The sequence below is a fragment of the Ascaphus truei genome, unplaced genomic scaffold (assembly GCF_040206685.1).
Source record: "Ascaphus truei isolate aAscTru1 unplaced genomic scaffold, aAscTru1.hap1 HAP1_SCAFFOLD_1218, whole genome shotgun sequence".
Classification (NCBI taxonomy): Eukaryota; Metazoa; Chordata; class Amphibia; order Anura; family Ascaphidae; genus Ascaphus; species Ascaphus truei.
Genome location: NW_027454089.1, coordinates 193 through 20,543, shown reverse-complemented (window position 1 = coordinate 20,543; position 20,351 = coordinate 193). Strand labels below are relative to the sequence as shown.

The window sequence follows — 20,351 nt, the reverse complement described above, 5'->3', positions numbered from 1 at the left end:
CGCTGCTAATACCTCTCCCTAACATCCTGCTGCTAATACCTCCTCCCTATACACCCTGATATCCCACTGCTAATACCTCCTCCCTATACACCATGATATCCCGCTGCTAATACCTCTCCCTAACATCCCGCTGCTAATACCTCTCCCTAACATCCCGCTGCTAATACCTCTCCCTAACATCCCGCTGCGAATACCTCTCCCTATACACCCTGATATCCCGCTGCCTAACATCCCGCTGCTTATACCTCTCCCTATACACCCTGATATCCCACTGCTAATACCTCTCCCTAACATTCTGCTGCTAATACCTCTCCCTAACATTCTGCTGCTAATACCTCTCCCTATTCACCCTGATATCCCACTGCTAATACCTCTCCCTAACATCCTGCTGCTAATACCTCCTCCCTATACACCCTGATATCCCACTGCTAATACCTCCTCCCTATACACCCTGATATCCCGCTGCTAATACCTCTCCCTAACATCCTGCTGCTAATACCTCCTCCCTATACACCCTGATATCCCACTGCTAATACCTCCTCCCTATACACCATGATATCCCGCTGCTAATACCTCTCCCTAACATCCCGCTGCTAATACCTCTCCCTAACATCCCGCTGCTAATACCTCTCCCTAACATCCCGCTGCTAATACCTCTCCCTAACATCCTGCTGCTAATACCTCTCCCTAACATCCCGCTGCTAATACCTCTCCCTAACATCCCGCTGCTAATACCTCTCCCTAACATCCTGCTGCTAATACCTCCTCCCTATACACCCTGATATCCCGCTGCTAATACCTCCTCCCTATACACCCTGATATCCCGCTGCTAATACCTCCTCCCTATACACCCTAATATCCCACTACTAATACCTCTCCCTATACACCCTGATATCCCACTGCTAATACCTCTCCCTATACACCCTGATATCCCGCTGCTTATACCTCTCCCTATACACCCTGATATCCCGCTGCTAATACCTCTCCCTAACATTCTGCTGCTAATACCTCTCCCTAACATTCTGCTGCTAATACCTCTCCCTATTCACCCTGATATCCCACTGCTAATACCTCTCCCTAACATCCTGCTGCTAATACCTCCTCCCTATACACCCTGATATCCCGCTGCTAATACCTCCTCCCTATACACCCTGATATCCCGCTGCTAATACCTCTCCCTATACACCCTGATATCCCGCTGCTTATACCTCTCCCTATACACCCTGATATCCCGCTGCTAATACCTCTCCCTAACATTCTGCTGCTAATACCTCTCCCTATACGCCCTAACATCCTGCTGCTAATAACTGTCCTTATACACCCTAACATCCCGCTGCTTATACCTCTCCCTATACACCCTGATATCCCGCTGCTAATACCTCTCCCTAACATTCTGCTGCTAATACCTCTCCCTATTCACCCTGATATCCCGATGCTAATACCTCTCCCTATACACCCTAATATCCCACTGCTAATACCTCTCCCTATTCACCCTAATATCCCACTGCTAATACCTCTCCCTATTCACCTTAATATCCCACTGCTAATACCTCTCCCTATTCACCCTAATATCCCACTGCTAATACCTCTCCCTATTCACCCTAATATCCCACTGCTAATACCTCTCCCTATTCACCCTAATATCCCACTGCTAATACCTCTCCCTATACACCCTAACATCCGGCTGCTAATACCTCTCCCTATACACCCTAACATCCGGCCGCTACTAATACCTCTCCCTATACACCCTAACATCCCGCTGCTAATACCTCTCCCTATACACCCTAACACCCCGCTGCTAATACCTCTCCCTATACACCCTAACATCCGGCTGCTAATACCTCTCCCTATACACCCTAACATCCGGCCGCTACTAATACCTCTCCCTATACACCCTAACACCCCGCTACTAATACCTCTCCCTATACACCCTAATATCCCGCCGCTAATACCTCTCCCTATACACCCTAACATCCGGCTGCTAATACCTCTCCCTATACACCCTAACATCCGGCTGCTAATATCTCTCCCTTTACACCCTAACATCCCGCTGCTAATACCTCTCCCTATACACCCTAACATCCGGCTGCTAATACCTCTCTCTATACACCCTAACATCCCCCTGCTAATACCTCCTCCCTATACACCCCAACATCCCGCTGCTAATACGTCTCCTTATACACCCCGCCACTAATACCTCTCCCTATACACCCCGCCGCTAATACCTCTCCCTATACACCATGCTGCTAATACCTCTCCCTATACACCCTAACATCCGGCCGCTAATACTTCCTCCCTATACACCCCAACATCCCGCTGCTAATACCTCTCCCTATACACCCTGCCGCTAATACCTCTCCCTATACATCCCGCCGCTAATACCTCTACCTATACACCCCGCCGCTAATACCTCTCCCTGTACACCCCGCCGCTAATACCTCTCCCTATACACCGTGCCGCTAATACCTCTCCCTATACACCCCGCCGCTAATACCTCTCCCTATACACCCCGCCGCTAATACCTCTCCATATACACCCTCCCGCTGATACCTCTCCCTATACACCCTGCCGCTAATACCTCTCCCTATACACCCTGCCGCTAATACCTCTCCCTATGCACCCTGCCGCTAATACCTCTCCCTATACACCATGCCGCTGATACCTCTCCCTGTACACCCCGCCGCTAATACCTCTCCCTATACACCCTGCCGCTGATACCTCTCCCTGTGCACCCTGCCGCTGATACCTCTCCCTATACACCCTGCCGCTGATACCTCTCCCTATACACCCTGCCGCTAATACCTCTCCCTATACACCATGCCGCTGATACCTCTCCCTATACACCCTGCCTCTAATACCTCTCCCTATACACCCCGCCGCTAATACCTCTCCCTGTACACCATGCCGCTGATACCTCTCCCTATACACCCTGCCTCTAATACCTCTCCCTATACACCCAGGCGCTAATACCTCTCCCTGTGCACCCTGCCGCTGATACCTCTCCCTATACACCCTGCCTCTAATACCTCTCCCTGTGCACCCTGCCGCTGATACCTCTCCCTATACACCATGCCACTGATACCTCTCCCTATACACCCTGCCGCTGATACCTCTCCCTATACACCCTGCCTCTAATACCTCTCCCTATACACCCAGGCGCTAATACCTCTCCCTGTGCACCCTGCCGCTGATACCTCTCCCTATACACCCTGCCTCTAATACCTCTCCCTGTGCACCCTGCCGCTGATACCTCTCCCTATACACCATGCCACTGATACCTCTCCCTATACACCCCGCCGCTGATACCTCTCCCTATACACCCTGCCGCTGATACCTCTCCCTATACACCCCGCCGCTAATACCTCTCCCTATACACCCCGCCGCTGATACCTCTCCCTATACACCCCGCCGCTGATACCTCTCCCTATACACCCTGCCTCTAATACCTCTCCCTGTGCACCCTGCCGCTGATACCTCTCCCTATACACCCTGCCGCTAATACCTCTCCCTATACACCCTGCCTCTAATACCTCTCCCTGTGCACCCTGCCGCTGATACCTCTCCCTATACACCATGCCGCTGATACCTCTCCCTATACACCCTGCCGCTGATACCTCTCCCTATACACCCTCCCGCTGATACCTCTCCCTATACACCCTCCCGCTGATACCTCTCCCTATACACCCTGCCTCTACTACCTCTCCCTATACACCCCGCCGCTAATACCTCTCCCTATACACCCCGCCGCTGATACCTATCCCTATACACCATGCCGCTGATACCTCTCCCTGTACACCCTGCCTCTAATACCTCTCCCTGTACACCCTGCCTCTAATACCTCTCCCTGTACACCATGCCGCTGATACCTCTCCCTATACACCATGCCGCTGATACCTCTCCCTATACACCCCGCCGCTAATACCTCTCCCTGTGCACCCTGCCGCTGATACCTCTCCCTGTGCACCCTGCCGCTAATACCTCTCCCTGTACACCCTGCCGCTGATACCTCTCCCTATACACCCTGCCGCTGATACCTCTCCCTGTACACCCTGCCGCTGATACCTCTCCCTATACACCATGCCGCTAATACCTATCCCTATACACCATGCCGCTAATACCTCTCCCTGTACACCCTGCCGCTGATACCTATCCCTATACACCATGCCGCTGATACCTCTCCCTGTACACCCTGCCTCTAATACCTCTCCCTGTACACCCTGCCTCTAATACCTCTCCCTGTACACCATGCCACTGATACCTCTCCCTATACACCCTGCCGCTGATACCTCTCCCTATACACCCTGCCGCTGATACCTCTCCCTATACACCCTGCCGCTAATACCTCTCCCTATACACCCCGCCGCTGATACCTCTCCCTATACACCCTGCCGCTGATACCTCTCCCTATACACCCTGCCGCTGATACCTCTCCCTATACACCATGCTGCTAATACCTCTCCCTATACACCCTGCCTCTAATACCTCTCCCTATACACCCTGCCTCTACTACCTCTCCCTATACACCCCGCCGCTAATACCTCTCCCTATACACCCCGCCGCTGATACCTCTCCCTATACACCCCGCCGCTGATACCTCTCCCTATACACCCTGCCGCTAATACCTCTTCCTGTACACCCTGCCGCTGATACCTCTCCCTGTGCACCCTGCCGCTGATACCTCTCCCTGTGCACCCTGCCGCTGATACCTCTCCGTGTACACCCCGCCGCTGATACCTCTCCCTGTACACCCCGCCGCTGATACCTCTCCCTGTGCACCCTGCCGCTAATACCTGCTTGTACCTAAGCCAACAGCAGCGTATTAGCGGCCGCTCCCGTTGCAGCGGAGAGCGTGTGCTCCAGTTGGGGTCTGGTAGATTTCCAGCTGTGCTGTAATTGGTCGTTTGTTGTTTAATTGGCAGGCTTTAATGTTCTGGGTGGTAGACAATTTCCTGATGAAGAAAGGGAAGACAAAAGCTAAGATGGAGGAGAAGAAGGGGAGCCCGGACTCTCGGAACGGGAACAAAGTGAGATATCGGCGTGCGGCATCGTACGACGAGTCGGAGTCTGAAGTGAGAATCCGCAGAGTGGCACGTTCCTATATAACACTACAGCAGACCCCGCACTGCATAGCGCCAGCTCCCGCCACAAAGAGCTTGCTCTCCAACGTTGAAGGCCCAGCTGTGGGACGTGCCCACGGTCACTGGAAGCGACGGGTCACTGCTTGCATTAGTATTGTGTTGTGGGCCCCTGGCAGTGTACGGCTAAACAATGCTCTCGGTGTTATACAAAGCTGTGACACTGATGTAGTTGGCATGCTTCTGCCTGGCACGCGTCCCACCTCTCCCGCACCCTCCTCTCCATACACGGCTGAGATGCTAGGAGCCTAAATAAGGGAAGGTATGGCTTGAAGTGGTCACGGTCATTATCTCAAGTAGCCTGCGGCTCCCCACGGGAAGGATGCAGTTCTTGTGCGCCTTGCCGTAAAATCCCCGCCCCAGGTCCTCTAGAAAACGAGTTGCCTGTGCAAGCGTGTGGGCTGCTGATGTTCCCTGAGCCCCACGGCGGTTACACAAGGTTGTGTGGGGTGTCTGTCCTTTTTTCCTCTGTGCGGTGTCACACACAACATTGGTCTGACGAGCTGTGGTGTAAGGAGTTAATCTAGACTATGGAGGTTAGTTACCTGCTTCAGCACAGTGCTGAAGCAGGGATATCCTGAAAACGTGACCTGTCCCTTGAATATTGGAGTTGGCCATTCCTGATCTAGAAGGTGGTGTTAAATCCTAGTAAAAGACAAGAAAAACAGAGCACAACGCATATAGTGAAGTGGCTTCAATCCCACAATAGTACAGTTAGCCACCTCAGTGATATAATATAACACACAGCCTTATGTGGCATAGGAAAGGCGGCTGCTGCTATTAGAGGGGCTCCGCACCCCTATATGACAGTAAAAGACAAGATAAAGAGCGCACAACGCATTTAGTGAAGTGTGTGGTGGTATATCCTACCTGGAGCTACTTGCCTCACATCGATCTTGAGTTAATCCCTTTCTGTGTTCCTGTTGCCCCCCACACCCTTGTAAATGGGAAGTTATTGTTCCCTTCTCCCTGGTTAAATGCATCGCTGGGGTTCTACCCATGAGGTGGCTGCTTGAATGCCTGACGTATCATTATAAAGCCCCCACGTTGATGCAATGTGTAGGGAAGTCATCTCAACTGTGAGACCTTGTCCAGCGTTGACTCCACTGCAATGTCACCAGGGAAGATCCCGACCGCCATAACCTCCCTCCCTCCCTCTTCCAGATCCTCATCTCTGCCGATGACGAGATGGAGGAGTCGGAGGCCGAGGACGACCTGCGCAGGCTGACCAGCTCCAAGCCTGTCAAGAAGAAGAAGCATCGCTTCGGGCTGCCTGTATGATGCCCACCTTCAGCCACCGCACAAATGAGGCCTCCACCACGCTCCCACCTTCACCCTCGGGCCTGCAGAAGGGAAGCGGGGTCCTGCTTCTTGTCACAGGAACTCCTTCATCCATTTCCTCTAATGTCCTGTTGACTTGAGAGATTCCCAACGACCTCGCCGAGGAGGGGGTCAAGTTGCACTAAAGGCCAATGCACATACCAATGCAGACGAGGCAAGGACCTAATGCCTACTGACCTCTAGAGGGGGCAATGGGCAGGGACTGTCCGAGGGGTCTCCTCCCCTCGCCAAACTGTCACTTTACAAATGGTCTCCACCCTGCAAGGGATGGTTTTCTGGGGGTCCCTCCAACTGAAGGGTGTTTGTATTTTTCTTTTCTGTTCCAAACCCGACTGTTTACAAGCCTGGGGGCTACCCCAATAGGTCAAAATGAGCGGCTGTCCGTGCAGGTAACCGGAGTCTTGGATACTCTGTCACCCTGCACTGCCCCGCAGCTGGCCGTGGGTACCCCATGTAGAGTATGTGTTACTCCGATGAAGGTGCGATGCATCCGGCTTATCTCCTTGTAGCACAATTTCCAGCGATACGGGGGCCAACGCTTCACCTCCTTCTGCAGACACTTCAATATTTTTCTTTCCCCCCTTACCCTGCCCTGTTCTTTTCAGAGACCCGATGAAGGTAGGAGGGGGGGGGGGAGGGGGGTGTGGTATGGGAAGAAGAGTCTGGCGGTACAAGCACTCACTGATCACACAGTGACGTCACGCTAAAGGGAGCAGCCAGCGGAAATCTCGCCCCTCCCAAATCTCGCTGAAAAAATACTTTCCAATATACTTCTAGGTGTCAGAAAAGCATTTCCCAGATGAGACCCCTTAAAATGTCACTGGGATGAGTTCACAGTGGTCCTAGCAGGGACTGCCCGTCTCGCACTGCTGCAGTGCGGCTGGGGGTTGGGCAATCCTGTTGAATGTGATGCATCAAAGGCGAAACGCGTCCCCTCCGTCACACACGAGATTTGGAATAGCTCTGGGTGTATCGGCGATCCAGCGCGCCTGGCTTCTGGGCTTCAATGCAAGGCCGGGTGCGGACCCCTTCTCTGCCTTGCAGGGGCCCGCGCTCTAGGGAAGAATTTGCCTTAACACTTTAACTTCTTCCCCCGCCCCCTTTCCAGATGTGTGTGTGTATATATATATATGTGGGGGGGGGGGGGGGGTTATTGTTACAAGCCCAAACTTCCCCTCCCATTTAATATTTTCATACAAGTATTGGGGGGAGGCGCGTGTCGGTCGCCTGCGTCGGTCGCGCGTGTCCTGTTTAGTTTGCTTTCTGTTACACGGGAGACTTTGTTTTCTGCTCTTTAAATCAGTTGTGGGGTTTTCCGATTCTGCGATCTGGTGCTGGGAGGGGGCGTGTTTTTTTTAAATTTTATTTATTTCTTTGCACAGTGGAAGAAATCCACCTAAAAACGGACCTGCTGCATAGTACAGTAATGCCGAGTATCCGGGTAACTTTCTTAGGTTGTCAGGGCTTGTTAACCCTTGTGCTGCCGGAGTGGCCCGCGGTGCAGATTGCTATTATGCAATGTTGAGGCGGAGTAGAATGCGTTGCATTGCTGAGTGCTTCACCCCATGTACCAGTTCAGTGTATGTACCTTTTTAATGGCCGGTGAAGGGAATACAAGGGATTTGGGCTTTGAAGTCATTCTGTGGTGACTTGCATCGCCGCCTGTTCACGTTTCAGAGGGGCCCCCGATATAGGATATTGGCTACAGATGCTGATACTCTGCAGCCAGGTCACCCTACGTTAGATATAAACCCAGGACTGTGTGATCCTGTCCCACGCAAAGGGTTAAACGTTGCCTCCTGGGGAAACAATATGGCCGCCCAACGGTTTGTATAGTTGACCTCCAAAGGGAATTTTCGTTTTTTTAATATTTAAATATATATATCTTTACTGCCAGCACGTTTCAGGTATATTGCAGTGAGAGGTTAAAATCTGTACACCCTTGCCAGGTCTGCTTTCTATTCTCGCCATGTTATCCAGCCGGAGACTCCTTCCCCCACGGCTTATGGGGACGGTTTAATCCGCCATTAATATCGCAGCCGGTTTATATTCGGGGGGGAGCTGCTGCTTGTTAACTCTTGTTGCGACCAGAAGAATTCGCAATGCAACGCCGCCCCTTCCTGGCGGGCCGGAGGATGTTTACGTAGCGCTTGTAGCGCCGAGGACAGACGTTAAATTCCGCCTGTTACCGCCTGAAACAAATGTCCTCCCTTTTGTATTTCTTTGTTCCTCTCCCCCAGGCCAGAATTTATTTTCTATTTATTTTATTCCTTTTTGTTCTTTCTATTTTTTAAGCCTCCTGCGGCGAGGTGTTTTACTGACTTTTCTCTCCATTAAATGCAGTCGGAAGCGAGGGGGGAAATACTGTTTGTTGTTATTTTCCTGACTGAAATGCTTAATAATAAACTGAATTTCAAGCTGAACCTGCAGGTGTGGAGCCGCGGGATGTCCGGGCTGGCTCACCCATCCTGTAACCGTGTTAAGTGTGTGAGGTTTTCAATTTAAATGTTTTTAAAGTGCATAGTACAGATGCGCGATGGAGCGCGTGGCGAGGGCATGCCGGAGGCGTGCCCGCGATGGAGCGCGTGGCGAGGGCATGCCGGAGGCGTGCCCGCGATGGAGCGCGTGGCGAGGGCATGCCGGAGGTGTGCCTGCGATGGAGCGCGTGGCGAGGGCATGCCGGAGGCGTGCCCGCGATGGAGGGCATGCCGGAGGCGTGCCCGCGATGGAGCGCGTGGTGAGGGCATGCCGGAGGCGTGCCCGCGATGGAGCGCGTGGCGAGGGCATGCCGGAGGCGTGCCCGCGATGGAGCGCGTGGCGAGGGCATGCCGGAGGCGTGGCCGCGATGGAGCGCGTGGCGAGGGCATGCCGGAGGCGTCCCCGCGATGGAGCGCGTGGCGAGGGCATGCCGGAGGCGTGCCTGCGATGGAGCGCGTGGCGAGGGCATGCCGGAGGCGTGGCGAGGGCATGCTGGAGGCGTGCCTGCGATGGAGCGCGTGGCGAGGGCATGCCGGAGGCGTGCCCGCGATGGAGTGCGTGGCGAGGGCATGCCGGAGGCATGCCCGCGATGGAGCGCGTGGCGAGGGCATGCCGGAGGCGTGCCCGCGATGGAGCGCGTGGCGAGGGCATGCCGGAGGCGTGGCCGCGATGGAGCGCGTGGCGAGGGCATGCCGGAGGCGTCCCCGCGATGGAGCGCGTGGCGAGGGCATGCCGGAGGCGTGCCTGCGATGGAGCGCGTGGCGAGGGCATGCCGGAGGCGTGCCCGCGATGGAGCGCGTGGCGAGGGCATGCCGGAGGCGTGCCCGCGATGGAGCGCGTGGCGAGGGCATGCCGGAGGCGTGCCCGCGATGGAGCGCGTGGCGAGGGCATGCCGGAGGTGTGCCTGCGATGGAGCGCGTGGCGAGGGCATGCCGGAGGCGTGCCCGCGATGGAGGGCATGCCGGAGGCGTGCCCGCGATGGAGCGCGTGGTGAGGGCATGCCGGAGGCGTGCCCGCGATGGAGCGCGTGGCGAGGGCATGCCGGAGGCGTGCCCGCGATGGAGCGCGTGGCGAGGGCATGCCGGAGGCGTGGCCGCGATGGAGCGCGTGGCGAGGGCATGCCGGAGGCGTCCCCGCGATGGAGCGCGTGGCGAGGGCATGCCGGAGGCGTGCCTGCGATGGAGCGCGTGGCGAGGGCATGCCGGAGGCGTGGCGAGGGCATGCTGGAGGCGTGCCTGCGATGGAGCGCGTGGCGAGGGCATGCCGGAGGCGTGCCCGCGATGGAGTGCGTGGCGAGGGCATGCCGGAGGCATGCCCGCGATGGAGCGCGTGGCGAGGGCATGCCGGAGGCGTGCCCGCGATGGAGCGCGTGGCGAGGGCATGCCGGAGGCGTGGCCGCGATGGAGCGCGTGGCGAGGGCATGCCGGAGGCGTCCCCGCGATGGAGCGCGTGGCGAGGGCATGCCGGAGGCGTGCCTGCGATGGAGCGCGTGGCGAGGGCATGCCGGAGGCGTGCCCGCGATGGAGCGCGTGGCGAGGGCATGCCGGAGGCGTGCCCGCGATGGAGCGCGTGGCGAGGGCATGCCGGAGGCGTGGCCGCGATGGAGCGCGTGGCGAGGGCATGCCGGAGGCGTCCCCGCGATGGAGCGCGTGGCGAGGGCATGCCGGAGGCGTGCCTGCGATGGAGCGCGTGGCGAGGGCATGCCGGAGGCGTGGCGAGGGCATGCTGGAGGCGTGCCTGCGATGGAGCGCGTGGCGAGGGCATGCCGGAGGCGTGCCCGCGATGGAGTGCGTGGCGAGGGCATGCCGGAGGCGTGCCCGCGATGGAGCGCGTGGCGAGGGCATGCCGGAGGCGTGCCCGCGATGGAGCGCGTGGCGAGGGCATGCTGGAGGCGTGCCCGCGATGGAGCGCGTGGCGAGGGCATGCCGGAGGCGTGCCCGCGATGGAGCGCGTGGCGAGGGCATGCTGGAGGCGTGCCCGCGATGGAGCGCGTGGCGAGGGCATGCTGGGGGCGTGCCCGCGATGGAGCGCGTGGCGAGGGCATGCCGGAGGCGTGGCCGCGATGGAGCGCGTGGCGAGGGCATGCCGGAGGCGTCCCCGCGATGGAGCGCGTGGCGAGGGCATGCCGGAGGCGTGCCTGCGATGGAGCGCGTGGCGAGGGCATGCCGGAGGCGTGGCGAGGGCATGCTGGAGGCGTGCCTGCGATGGAGCGCGTGGCGAGGGCATGCCGGAGGCGTGCCCGCGATGGAGTGCGTGGCGAGGGCATGCCGGAGGCGTGCCCGCGATGGAGCGCGTGGCGAGGGCATGCTGGAGGCGTGCCCGCGATGGAGCGCGTGGCGAGGGCATGCCGGAGGCGTGCCCGCGATGGAGCGCGTGGCGAGGGCATGCCGGAGGCGTGCCCGCGATGGAGCGCGTGGCGAGGGCATGCTGGAGGCGTGCCCGCGATGGAGCGCGTGGCGAGGGCATGCCGGAGGCGTGCCCGCGATGGAGCGCGTGGCGAGGGCATGCCGGAGGCGTGCCCGCGATGGAGCGCGTGGCGAGGGCATGCCGGAGGCGTGCCCGCGATGGAGCGCGTGGCGAGGGCATGCTGGGGGCGTGCCCGCGATGGAGCGCGTGGCGAGGGCATGCCGGAGGTGTGCCCGCGATGGAGTGCGTGGCGAGGGCATGCCGGAGGCGTGCCCGCGATGGAGCGCGTGGCGAGGGCATGCTGGAGGCGTGCCCGCGATGGAGCGCGTGGCGAGGGCATGCCGGAGGCGTGCCCGCGATGGAGCGCGTGGCGAGGGCATGCTGGAGGCGTGCCTGCGATGGAGCGCGTGGCGAGGGCATGCTGGGGGCGTGCCCGCGATGGAGCGCGTGGCGAGGGCATGCTGGAGGCGTGCCTGCGATGGAGCGCGTGGCGAGGGCATGCTGGAGGCGTGCTTGCGATGGAGCACGTGGCGAGGGCATGCCGGAGGCGTGCCCGCGATGGAGCGCGTGGCGAGGGCATGCCGGAGGCGTGCCCGCGATGGAGCGCGTGGCGAGGGCATGCTGGGGGCGTGCCCGCGATGGAGCGCGTGGCGAGGGCATGCTGGAGGCGTGCCTGCGATGGAGCGCGTGGCGAGGGCATGCCGGAGGCGTGCCCGCGATGGAGCGCGTGGCGAGGGCATGCTGGAGGCGTGCCTGCGTTGGAGCGCGTGGCGAGGGCATGCTGGAGGCGTGCCTGCGATGGAGCGCGTGGCGAGGGCATGCTGGAGGCGTGCCTGCGATGGAGCGCGTGGCGAGGGCATGCCGGAGGCGTGCCTGCGATGGAGCGCGTGGCGAGGGCATGCTGGAGGCGTGCCTGCGATGGAGCGCATGGCGAGGGCATGCTGGAGGCGTGCCTGCGATGGAGCGCGTGGCGAGGGCATGCTGGAGGCGTGCCTGCGATGGAGCGCGTGGCGGCGTGCCTGCGATGGAGCGCGTGGCGAGGGCATGCTGGAGGCGTGCCTGCGATGGAGCGCGTGGCGAGGGCATGCTGGAGGCGTGCCTGCGATGGAGCGCGTGGCGAGGGCATGCCGGAGGCGTCCCCGCGATGGAGCGCGTGGCGAGGGCATGCCGGAGGCGTGCCTGCGATGGAGCGCGTGGCGAGGGCATGCCGGAGGCGTGCTTGCGATGGAGCGCGTGGCGAGGGCATGCCGGAGGCGTGCCCGCGATGGAGCGCGTGGCGAGGGCATGCCGGAGGTGTGCCTGCGATGGAGCGCGTGGCGAGGGCATGCCGGAGGCGTGCCCGCGATGGAGGGCATGCCGGAGGCGTGCCCGCGATGGAGCGCGTGGCGAGGGCATGCCGGAGGCGTGCCCGCGATGGAGCGCGTGGCGAGGGCATGCCGGAGGCGTGCCCGCGATGGAGCGCGTGGCGAGGGCATGCCGGAGGCGTGGCCGCGATGGAGCGCGTGGCGAGGGCATGCCGGAGGCGTCCCCGCGTTGGAGCGCGTGGCGAGGGCATGCCGGAGGCGTGCCTGCGATGGAGCGCGTGGCGAGGGCATGCCGGAGGCGTGGCGAGGGCATGCTGGAGGCGTGCCTGCGATGGAGCGCGTGGCGAGGGCATGCCGGAGGCGTGCCCGCGATGGAGTGCATGGCGAGGGCATGCCGGAGGCGTGCCCGCGATGGAGCGCGTGGCGAGGGCATGCTGGAGGCGTGCCCGCGATGGAGCGCGTGGCGAGGGCATGCTGGAGGCGTGCCCGCGATGGAGCGCGTGGCGAGGGCATGCCGGAGGCGTGCCCGCGATGGAGCGCGTGGCGAGGGCATGCTGGAGGCGTGCCCGCGATGGAGCGCGTGGCGAGGGCATGCTGGGGGCGTGCCCGCGATGGAGCGCGTGGCGAGGGCATGCTGGAGGCGTGCCTGCGATGGAGCGCGTGGCGGCGTGCCTGCGATGGAGCGCGTGGCGAGGGCATGCCGGAGGCGTGCCCGCGATGGAGTGCGTGGCGAGGGCATGCCGGAGGCGTGCCCGCGATGGAGCGCGTGGCGAGGGCATGCTGGAGGCGTGCCCGCGATGGAGCGCGTGGCGAGGGCATGCCGGAGGCGTGCCCGCGATGGAGCGCGTGGCGAGGGCATGCTGGAGGCGTGCCCGCGATGGAGCGCGTGGCGAGGGCATGCTGGGGGCGTGCCCGCGATGGAGCGCGTGGCGAGGGCATGCTGGAGGCGTGCCTGCGATGGAGCGCGTGGCGAGGGCATGCTGGAGGCGTGCTTGCGATGGAGCGCGTGGCGAGGGCATGCCGGAGGCGTGCCCGCGATGGAGCGCGTGGCGAGGGCATGCTGGAGGCGTGCCCGCGATGGAGCGCGTGGCGAGGGCATGCTGGGGGCGTGCCTGCGATGGAGCGCATGGCGAGGGCATGCTGGAGGCGTGCCTGCGATGGAGCGCGTGGCGGCGTGCCTGCGATGGAGCGCGTGGCGAGGGCATGCCGGAGGCGTGCCTGCGATGGAGCGCGTGGCGAGGGCATGCTGGAGGCGTGCCTGCGATGGAGCGCGTGGCGAGGGCATGCTGGAGGCGTGCCTGCGATGGAGCGCGTGGCGAGGGCATGCTGGAGGCGTGCCTGCGATGGAGCGCGTGGCGAGGGCATGCCGGAGGCGTGCCCGCGATGGAGCGCGTGGCGAGGGCATGCCGGAGGCGTCCCCGCGATGGAGCGCGTGGCGAGGGCATGACTGAGGCGTCCCCGCGATGGAGCGCGTGGCGAGGGCATGCCGGAGGCATGCCTGCGATGGAGCGCGTGGCGAGGGCATGCCGGAGGCGTGCTTGCGATGGAGCGCGTGGCGAGGGCATGCCGGAGGCGTGCCTGCGATGGAGCGCGTGACGAGGGCATGCCGGAGGCGTGCCTGCGATGGAGCGCGTGGCGAGGGCATGCCGGAGGCGTGCTTGCGATGGAGCGCGTGGCGAGGGCATGCCGGAGGCGTGCCTGCGATGGAGCGCGTGGCGAGGGCATGCCGGAGGCGTGCCTGCGATGGAGCGCGTGGCGAGGGCATGCTGGAGGCGTGCCTGTGATGGAGCGCGTGGCGAGGGCATGCCGGAGGCGTGCCTGCGATGGAGCGCGTGGCGAGGGCATGCCGGAGGCGTGCCTGCGATGGAGCGCATGGCGAGGGCATGCTGGAGGCGTGCCTGCGATGGAGCGCGTGGCGAGGGCATGCTGGAGGCGTGCCTGCGATGGAGCGCGTGGCGGCGTGCCTGCGATGGAGCGCGTGGCGAGGGCATGCTGGAGGCGTGCCTGCGATGGAGCGCGTGGCGAGGGCATGCTGGAGGCGTGCCTGCGATGGAGCGCGTGGCGAGGGCATGCCGGAGGCGTCCCCGCGATGGAGCGCGTGGCGAGGGCATGCCGGAGGCGTGCCTGCGATGGAGCGCGTGGCGAGGGCATGCCGGAGGCGTGCTTGCGATGGAGCGCGTGGCGAGGGCATGCCGGAGGCGTGCCCGCGATGGAGCGCGTGGCGAGGGCATGCCGGAGGTGTGCCTGCGATGGAGCGCGTGGCGAGGGCATGCCGGAGGCGTGCCCGCGATGGAGGGCATGCCGGAGGCGTGCCCGCGATGGAGCGCGTGGCGAGGGCATGCCGGAGGCGTGCCCGCGATGGAGCGCGTGGCGAGGGCATGCCGGAGGCGTGCCCGCGATGGAGCGCGTGGCGAGGGCATGCCGGAGGCGTGGCCGCGATGGAGCGCGTGGCGAGGGCATGCCGGAGGCGTCCCCGCGTTGGAGCGCGTGGCGAGGGCATGCCGGAGGCGTGCCTGCGATGGAGCGCGTGGCGAGGGCATGCCGGAGGCGTGGCGAGGGCATGCTGGAGGCGTGCCTGCGATGGAGCGCGTGGCGAGGGCATGCCGGAGGCGTGCCCGCGATGGAGTGCATGGCGAGGGCATGCCGGAGGCGTGCCCGCGATGGAGCGCGTGGCGAGGGCATGCTGGAGGCGTGCCCGCGATGGAGCGCGTGGCGAGGGCATGCTGGAGGCGTGCCCGCGATGGAGCGCGTGGCGAGGGCATGCTGGAGGCGTGCCCGCGATGGAGCGCGTGGCGAGGGCATGCTGGAGGCGTGCCCGCGATGGAGCGCGTGGCGAGGGCATGCTGGGGGCGTGCCCGCGATGGAGCGCGTGGCGAGGGCATGCTGGAGGCGTGCCTGCGATGGAGCGCGTGGCGGCGTGCCTGCGATGGAGCGCGTGGCGAGGGCATGCCGGAGGCGTGCCCGCGATGGAGTGCGTGGCGAGGGCATGCCGGAGGCGTGCCCGCGATGGAGCGCGTGGCGAGGGCATGCTGGAGGCGTGCCCGCGATGGAGCGCGTGGCGAGGGCATGCCGGAGGCGTGCCCGCGATGGAGCGCGTGGCGAGGGCATGCTGGAGGCGTGCCCGCGATGGAGCGCGTGGCGAGGGCATGCTGGGGGCGTGCCCGCGATGGAGCGCGTGGCGAGGGCATGCTGGAGGCGTGCCTGCGATGGAGCGCGTGGCGGCGTGCCTGCGATGGAGCGCGTGGTGAGGGCATGCCGGAGGCGTGCCCGCGATGGAGTGCGTGGCGAGGGCATGCCGGAGGCGTGCCCGCGATGGAGCGCGTGGCGAGGGCATGCTGGAGGCGTGCCCGCGATGGAGCGCGTGGCGAGGGCATGCCGGAGGCGTGCCCGCGATGGAGCGCGTGGCGAGGGCATGCTGGAGGCGTGCCCGCGATGGAGCGCGTGGCGAGGGCATGCTGGGGGCGTGCCCGCGATGGAGCGCGTGGCGAGGGCATGCTGGAGGCGTGCCTGCGATGGAGCGCGTGGCGAGGGCATGCTGGAGGCGTGCTTGCGATGGAGCGCGTGGCGAGGGCATGCCGGAGGCGTGCCCGCGATGGAGCGCGTGGCGAGGGCATGCTGGAGGCGTGCCCGCGATGGAGCGCGTGGCGAGGGCATGCTGGGGGCGTGCCTGCGATGGAGCGCATGGCGAGGGCATGCTGGAGGCGTGCCTGCGATGGAGCGCGTGGCGGCGTGCCTGCGATGGAGCGCGTGGCGAGGGCATGCCGGAGGCGTGCCTGCGATGGAGCGCGTGGCGAGGGCATGCTGGAGGCGTGCCTGCGATGGAGCGCGTGGCGAGGGCATGCTGGAGGCGTGCCTGCGATGGAGCGCGTGGCGAGGGCATGCTGGAGGCGTGCCTGCGATGGAGCGCGTGGCGAGGGCATGCCGGAGGCGTGCCCGCGATGGAGCGCGTGGCGAGGGCATGCCGGAGGCGTCCCCGCGATGGAGCGCGTGGCGAGGGCATGCCGGAGGCGTCCCCGCGATGGAGCGCGTGGCGAGGGCATGCCGGAGGCGTGCCTGCGATGGAGCGCGTGGCGAGGGCATGCCGGAGGCGTGCTTGCGATGGAGCGCGTGGCGAGGGCATGCCGGAGGCGTGCCTGCGATGGAGCGCGTGACGAGGGCATGCCGGAGGCGTGCCTGCGATGGAGCGCGTGGCGAGGGCATGCTGGAGGCGTGCTTGCGATGGAGCGCGTGGCGAGGGCATGCCGGAGGCGTGCCTGCGATGGAGCGCGTGGCGAGGGCATGCCGGAGGCGTGCCTGCGATGGAGCGCGTGGCGAGGGCATGCTGGAGGCGTGCCTGTGATGGAGCGCGTGGCGAGGGCATGCCGGAGGCGTGCCTGCGATGGAGCGCGTGGCGAGGGCATGCCGGAGGCGTGCCTGCGATGGAGCGCGTGGCGAGGGCATGCCGGAGGCGTGCCTGCGATGGAGCGCGTGGCGAGGGCATGCCGGAGGCGTGCCTGCGATGGAGCGCGTGGCGAGGGCATGCCGGAGGCGTGCCTGCGATGGAGCGCGTGGCGAGGGCATGCCGGAGGTGTGCCCGCGATGGAGCGCGTGGCGAGGGCATGCCGGAGGCGTGCCCGCGATGGAGCGCGTGGCGAGGGCATGCCGGAGGCGTGCCCGCGATGGAGCGCGTGGCGAGGGCATGCCGGAGGCGTGCCCGCGATGGAGCGCGTGGCGAGGGCATGCCGGAGGCGTGCCCGCGATGGAGCGCGTGGCGAGGGCATGCCGGAGGCGTGCCCGCGATGGAGCGTGTGGCGAGGGCATGCCGGAGGCGTGCCCGCGATGGAGCGCGTGGCGAGGGCATGCCGGAGGCGTGCCCGCGATGGAGCGCGTGGCGAGGGCATGCCGGAGGCGTGGCGAGGGCATGCCGGAGGCGTGGCGAGGGCATGCCGGAGGCGTGGCCGCGATGGAGCGCGTGGCGAGGGCATGCCGGAGGCGTGCCCGCGATGGAGCGCGTGGCGAGGGCATGCCGGAGGCGTGGCGAGGGCATGCCGGAGGCGTGGCGAGGGCATGCCGGAGGCGTGGCCGCGATGGAGCGCGTGGCGAGGGCATGCCGGAGGCGTGGCGAGGGCATGCCGGAGGCGTGGCGAGGGCATGCCGGAGGCGTGGCCGCGATGGAGCGCGTGGCGAGGGCATGCTGGAGGCGTGCCCGTGATGTCACGTGAGCGGTTTGCCCACATTGGCTGAACGTGCATGTGACCCGGCCGTCGTGCGGCAAAATAAAAAAAATGTTGCGCGAAGTATCTGTTGCCCCGGTGCACGCGCTCTATGGCTGGGCGCACTGCCTTACGCCTTTTTTATTTCGCCGCTGGCACCGTCGCCCTTGCTATGGACGCGGCCTAAGAAAAGACATTATGGAACTAGAGAGAGTGCAGAGAAGAGCCACCAAATGAATAAAGGGGACATTCTAACTTATGAGGAGAGGCTAGCTAAATTAGATTTATTTACATTAGAAAAGAGGCGTCTAAGAGGGGATATGATAACTATATACAAATATATTCAGGGACAATACAAGGAGCTTTCAAAAGAACTATTCATCCCACGGGCAGTACTAAGGACACGGGGGCATCCCTTAAGGTTGGAGGAAAGGAGATTTCACCAGCAACAAAGGAAAGGGTTCTTTACAGTAAGGGCAGTTACAGTGTGGGATTCATTACCCATGGAGACTGTGATGGCAGATACAATAGATTTGTTAAAAAAAAAGGTTGGACATCTCTTTAAAAAGGAAAGGTATCCGGGTATATACCAAATAAGTATACATGGGAAGGATGTTGATCCAGGGAATAATCTGATTGCCAATTCTTGGAGTCAGGAAGGAATTTATTTTCCCCCTTGATATGACTCTGGGGTTTCTGTTTGCCTTCCTCTGAGTCAATATACTGTAAGTACGGATATAGGATAAAGTTTCTGTCGTCTAAATTTAACATAGGTTGGACATACTGTATGTCTTTTGTCAACCTCATCTACTGTGTAACACTGTAAAGGGCCAGTCCCGTATAGCGATAAGGAAGTGTGCTCACTTTTTTTTTTTTGTGAGCACAATTTTCAGATCCAGAGACTCCTGAGCTACTTACTAATGAAGTAATCGGGTTAAGATCTCAATCAGGGGAAACAAAATGGCTGCTAATGCTCAGGCTAATAGGAATCTGCAGCATCATCGGTTCTGAGTTCTGATTGGGCGGTGATTTAAATCCCCTATAAAACCCAAGAAGTGATACCAGTAACTTCACCGGTAAGTATTTCAGGAACCGCGCTGTTACCGGCGCTGGAAATAGCATGGTTCTATTCTGGAGAACGCCCCGGTTCTAATCCTGTATTTAAAAAAAAAACATGGCGGTGTGGTTCCTGAGGTTGCCTCTTTATTAAAGTAATTACATTACTCCTGTTTCTCTGGGTTTACTGAATTCAAGTATTTATTGCCGTAATTATTAAAAAAAAATCGAACATATCTAGATTTGAGGATTGACGGCTTTATCACCAGAAGAGGTTAGGTAAAGATTGTAAACACTCACCGAACGCAATCTCTTCTCCCCCCCCCCCCCCCCCATATACCTCCTCAAACAAAAAAAAACCCATCTCGCTTTTCTCATGCAATTTTTAGACATTTAAATAATGGGAAGCAAGAATAAACAGGCGACTTACAAATTAAATGGAGATATATTGGGGGAATCCTTGATGGAGAAGGATTTAGGAGTGCTTGTAGACAGCAGGCTTAGCAATAGTGCCCAATGTCATGCAGTAGCTGCAAAGGCAAACAAGATCTTATCTGGTATCAAACGGGCAATGGGTGGAAGGGAAGTAAACATAATTATGCCCCTTTACAATGCATTAGTAAGACCACACCTTGAATATGGAGTACAATTTTGGGCACCAATCCTAAGAAAAGACATTATGGAACTAGAGAGAGTGCAGAGAAGAGCCACCAAATTAATAAAGGGGATGGACAATCTAACTTATGAGGAGGGGCTAGCTAAATTAGATGTATTTACATTAGAAAAGAGGCGTCTAAGAGGGAATATGATAACTATATAAATATATTCAGGGACAATACAAGGAGCTTTCAAAAGAACTATTCATCCCAAGGACAGTACAAAGGACTCTGGGCCATCCCTTAAGGTTGGAGGAAAGGAGATTTCACCAGCAACAAAGGAAAGGGTTCTTTACAGTAAGGGCAGTTACAGTGTGGGATTCATTACCCATGGAGACTGTGATGGCAGATACAATAGATTTGTTCAAAAAAAAGGTTGGACATCTTTTTAGAAAGGAAAGGTATACAGGGATATACCAAATAAGTATACATGGGAAGGATGTTGATCCAGGGAGTTGATTACCATTATTGGAGTCAGGAAGGAATACACTTTTTAATACACGTGACAATCATATAAATAACAAATAATACAAATAACACAGTGGGAAGAAGCGCTTCAGACATAAGTAACATTTAGGAAAAGGATTCCCTGCTACGAAGAGCTTACAATCTAATTGATAAAGTATCTAAACGAAGCATAGGTTGAACTGGATGGACGTATTTTTTTTTTTCCCAACCACAGTCACCACAGTGACTATATAACTATTCATGGAACAAATGGGGATGTTTTTAAGCCGTCAAGCACCTCCATTTATTCAACATGCCAGTGCCACTCGTTCACTT

The 20,351-nt window shown here is 60.8% G+C and overlaps 1 protein-coding gene across 1 annotated transcript in view; it reads left to right on the top strand.

Annotated features, from left to right (window-relative positions):
* The window catches only part of STIMATE (STIM activating enhancer), a 36,495-nt gene extending 27,657 nt beyond the window's left edge, over positions 1 to 8,838 (top strand). The window contains exons 7-8 of the mRNA XM_075581326.1: positions 4,920 to 5,069; positions 6,300 to 8,838. Of these exons, the coding sequence (XP_075437441.1) occupies positions 4,920 to 5,069; positions 6,300 to 6,416 (267 nt within the window). The 3' untranslated portion in view covers positions 6,417 to 8,838. The remainder of the gene's footprint in view (positions 1 to 4,919; positions 5,070 to 6,299) is intronic.
* Positions 8,839 to 20,351: the final 11,513 nt, after the last annotated feature.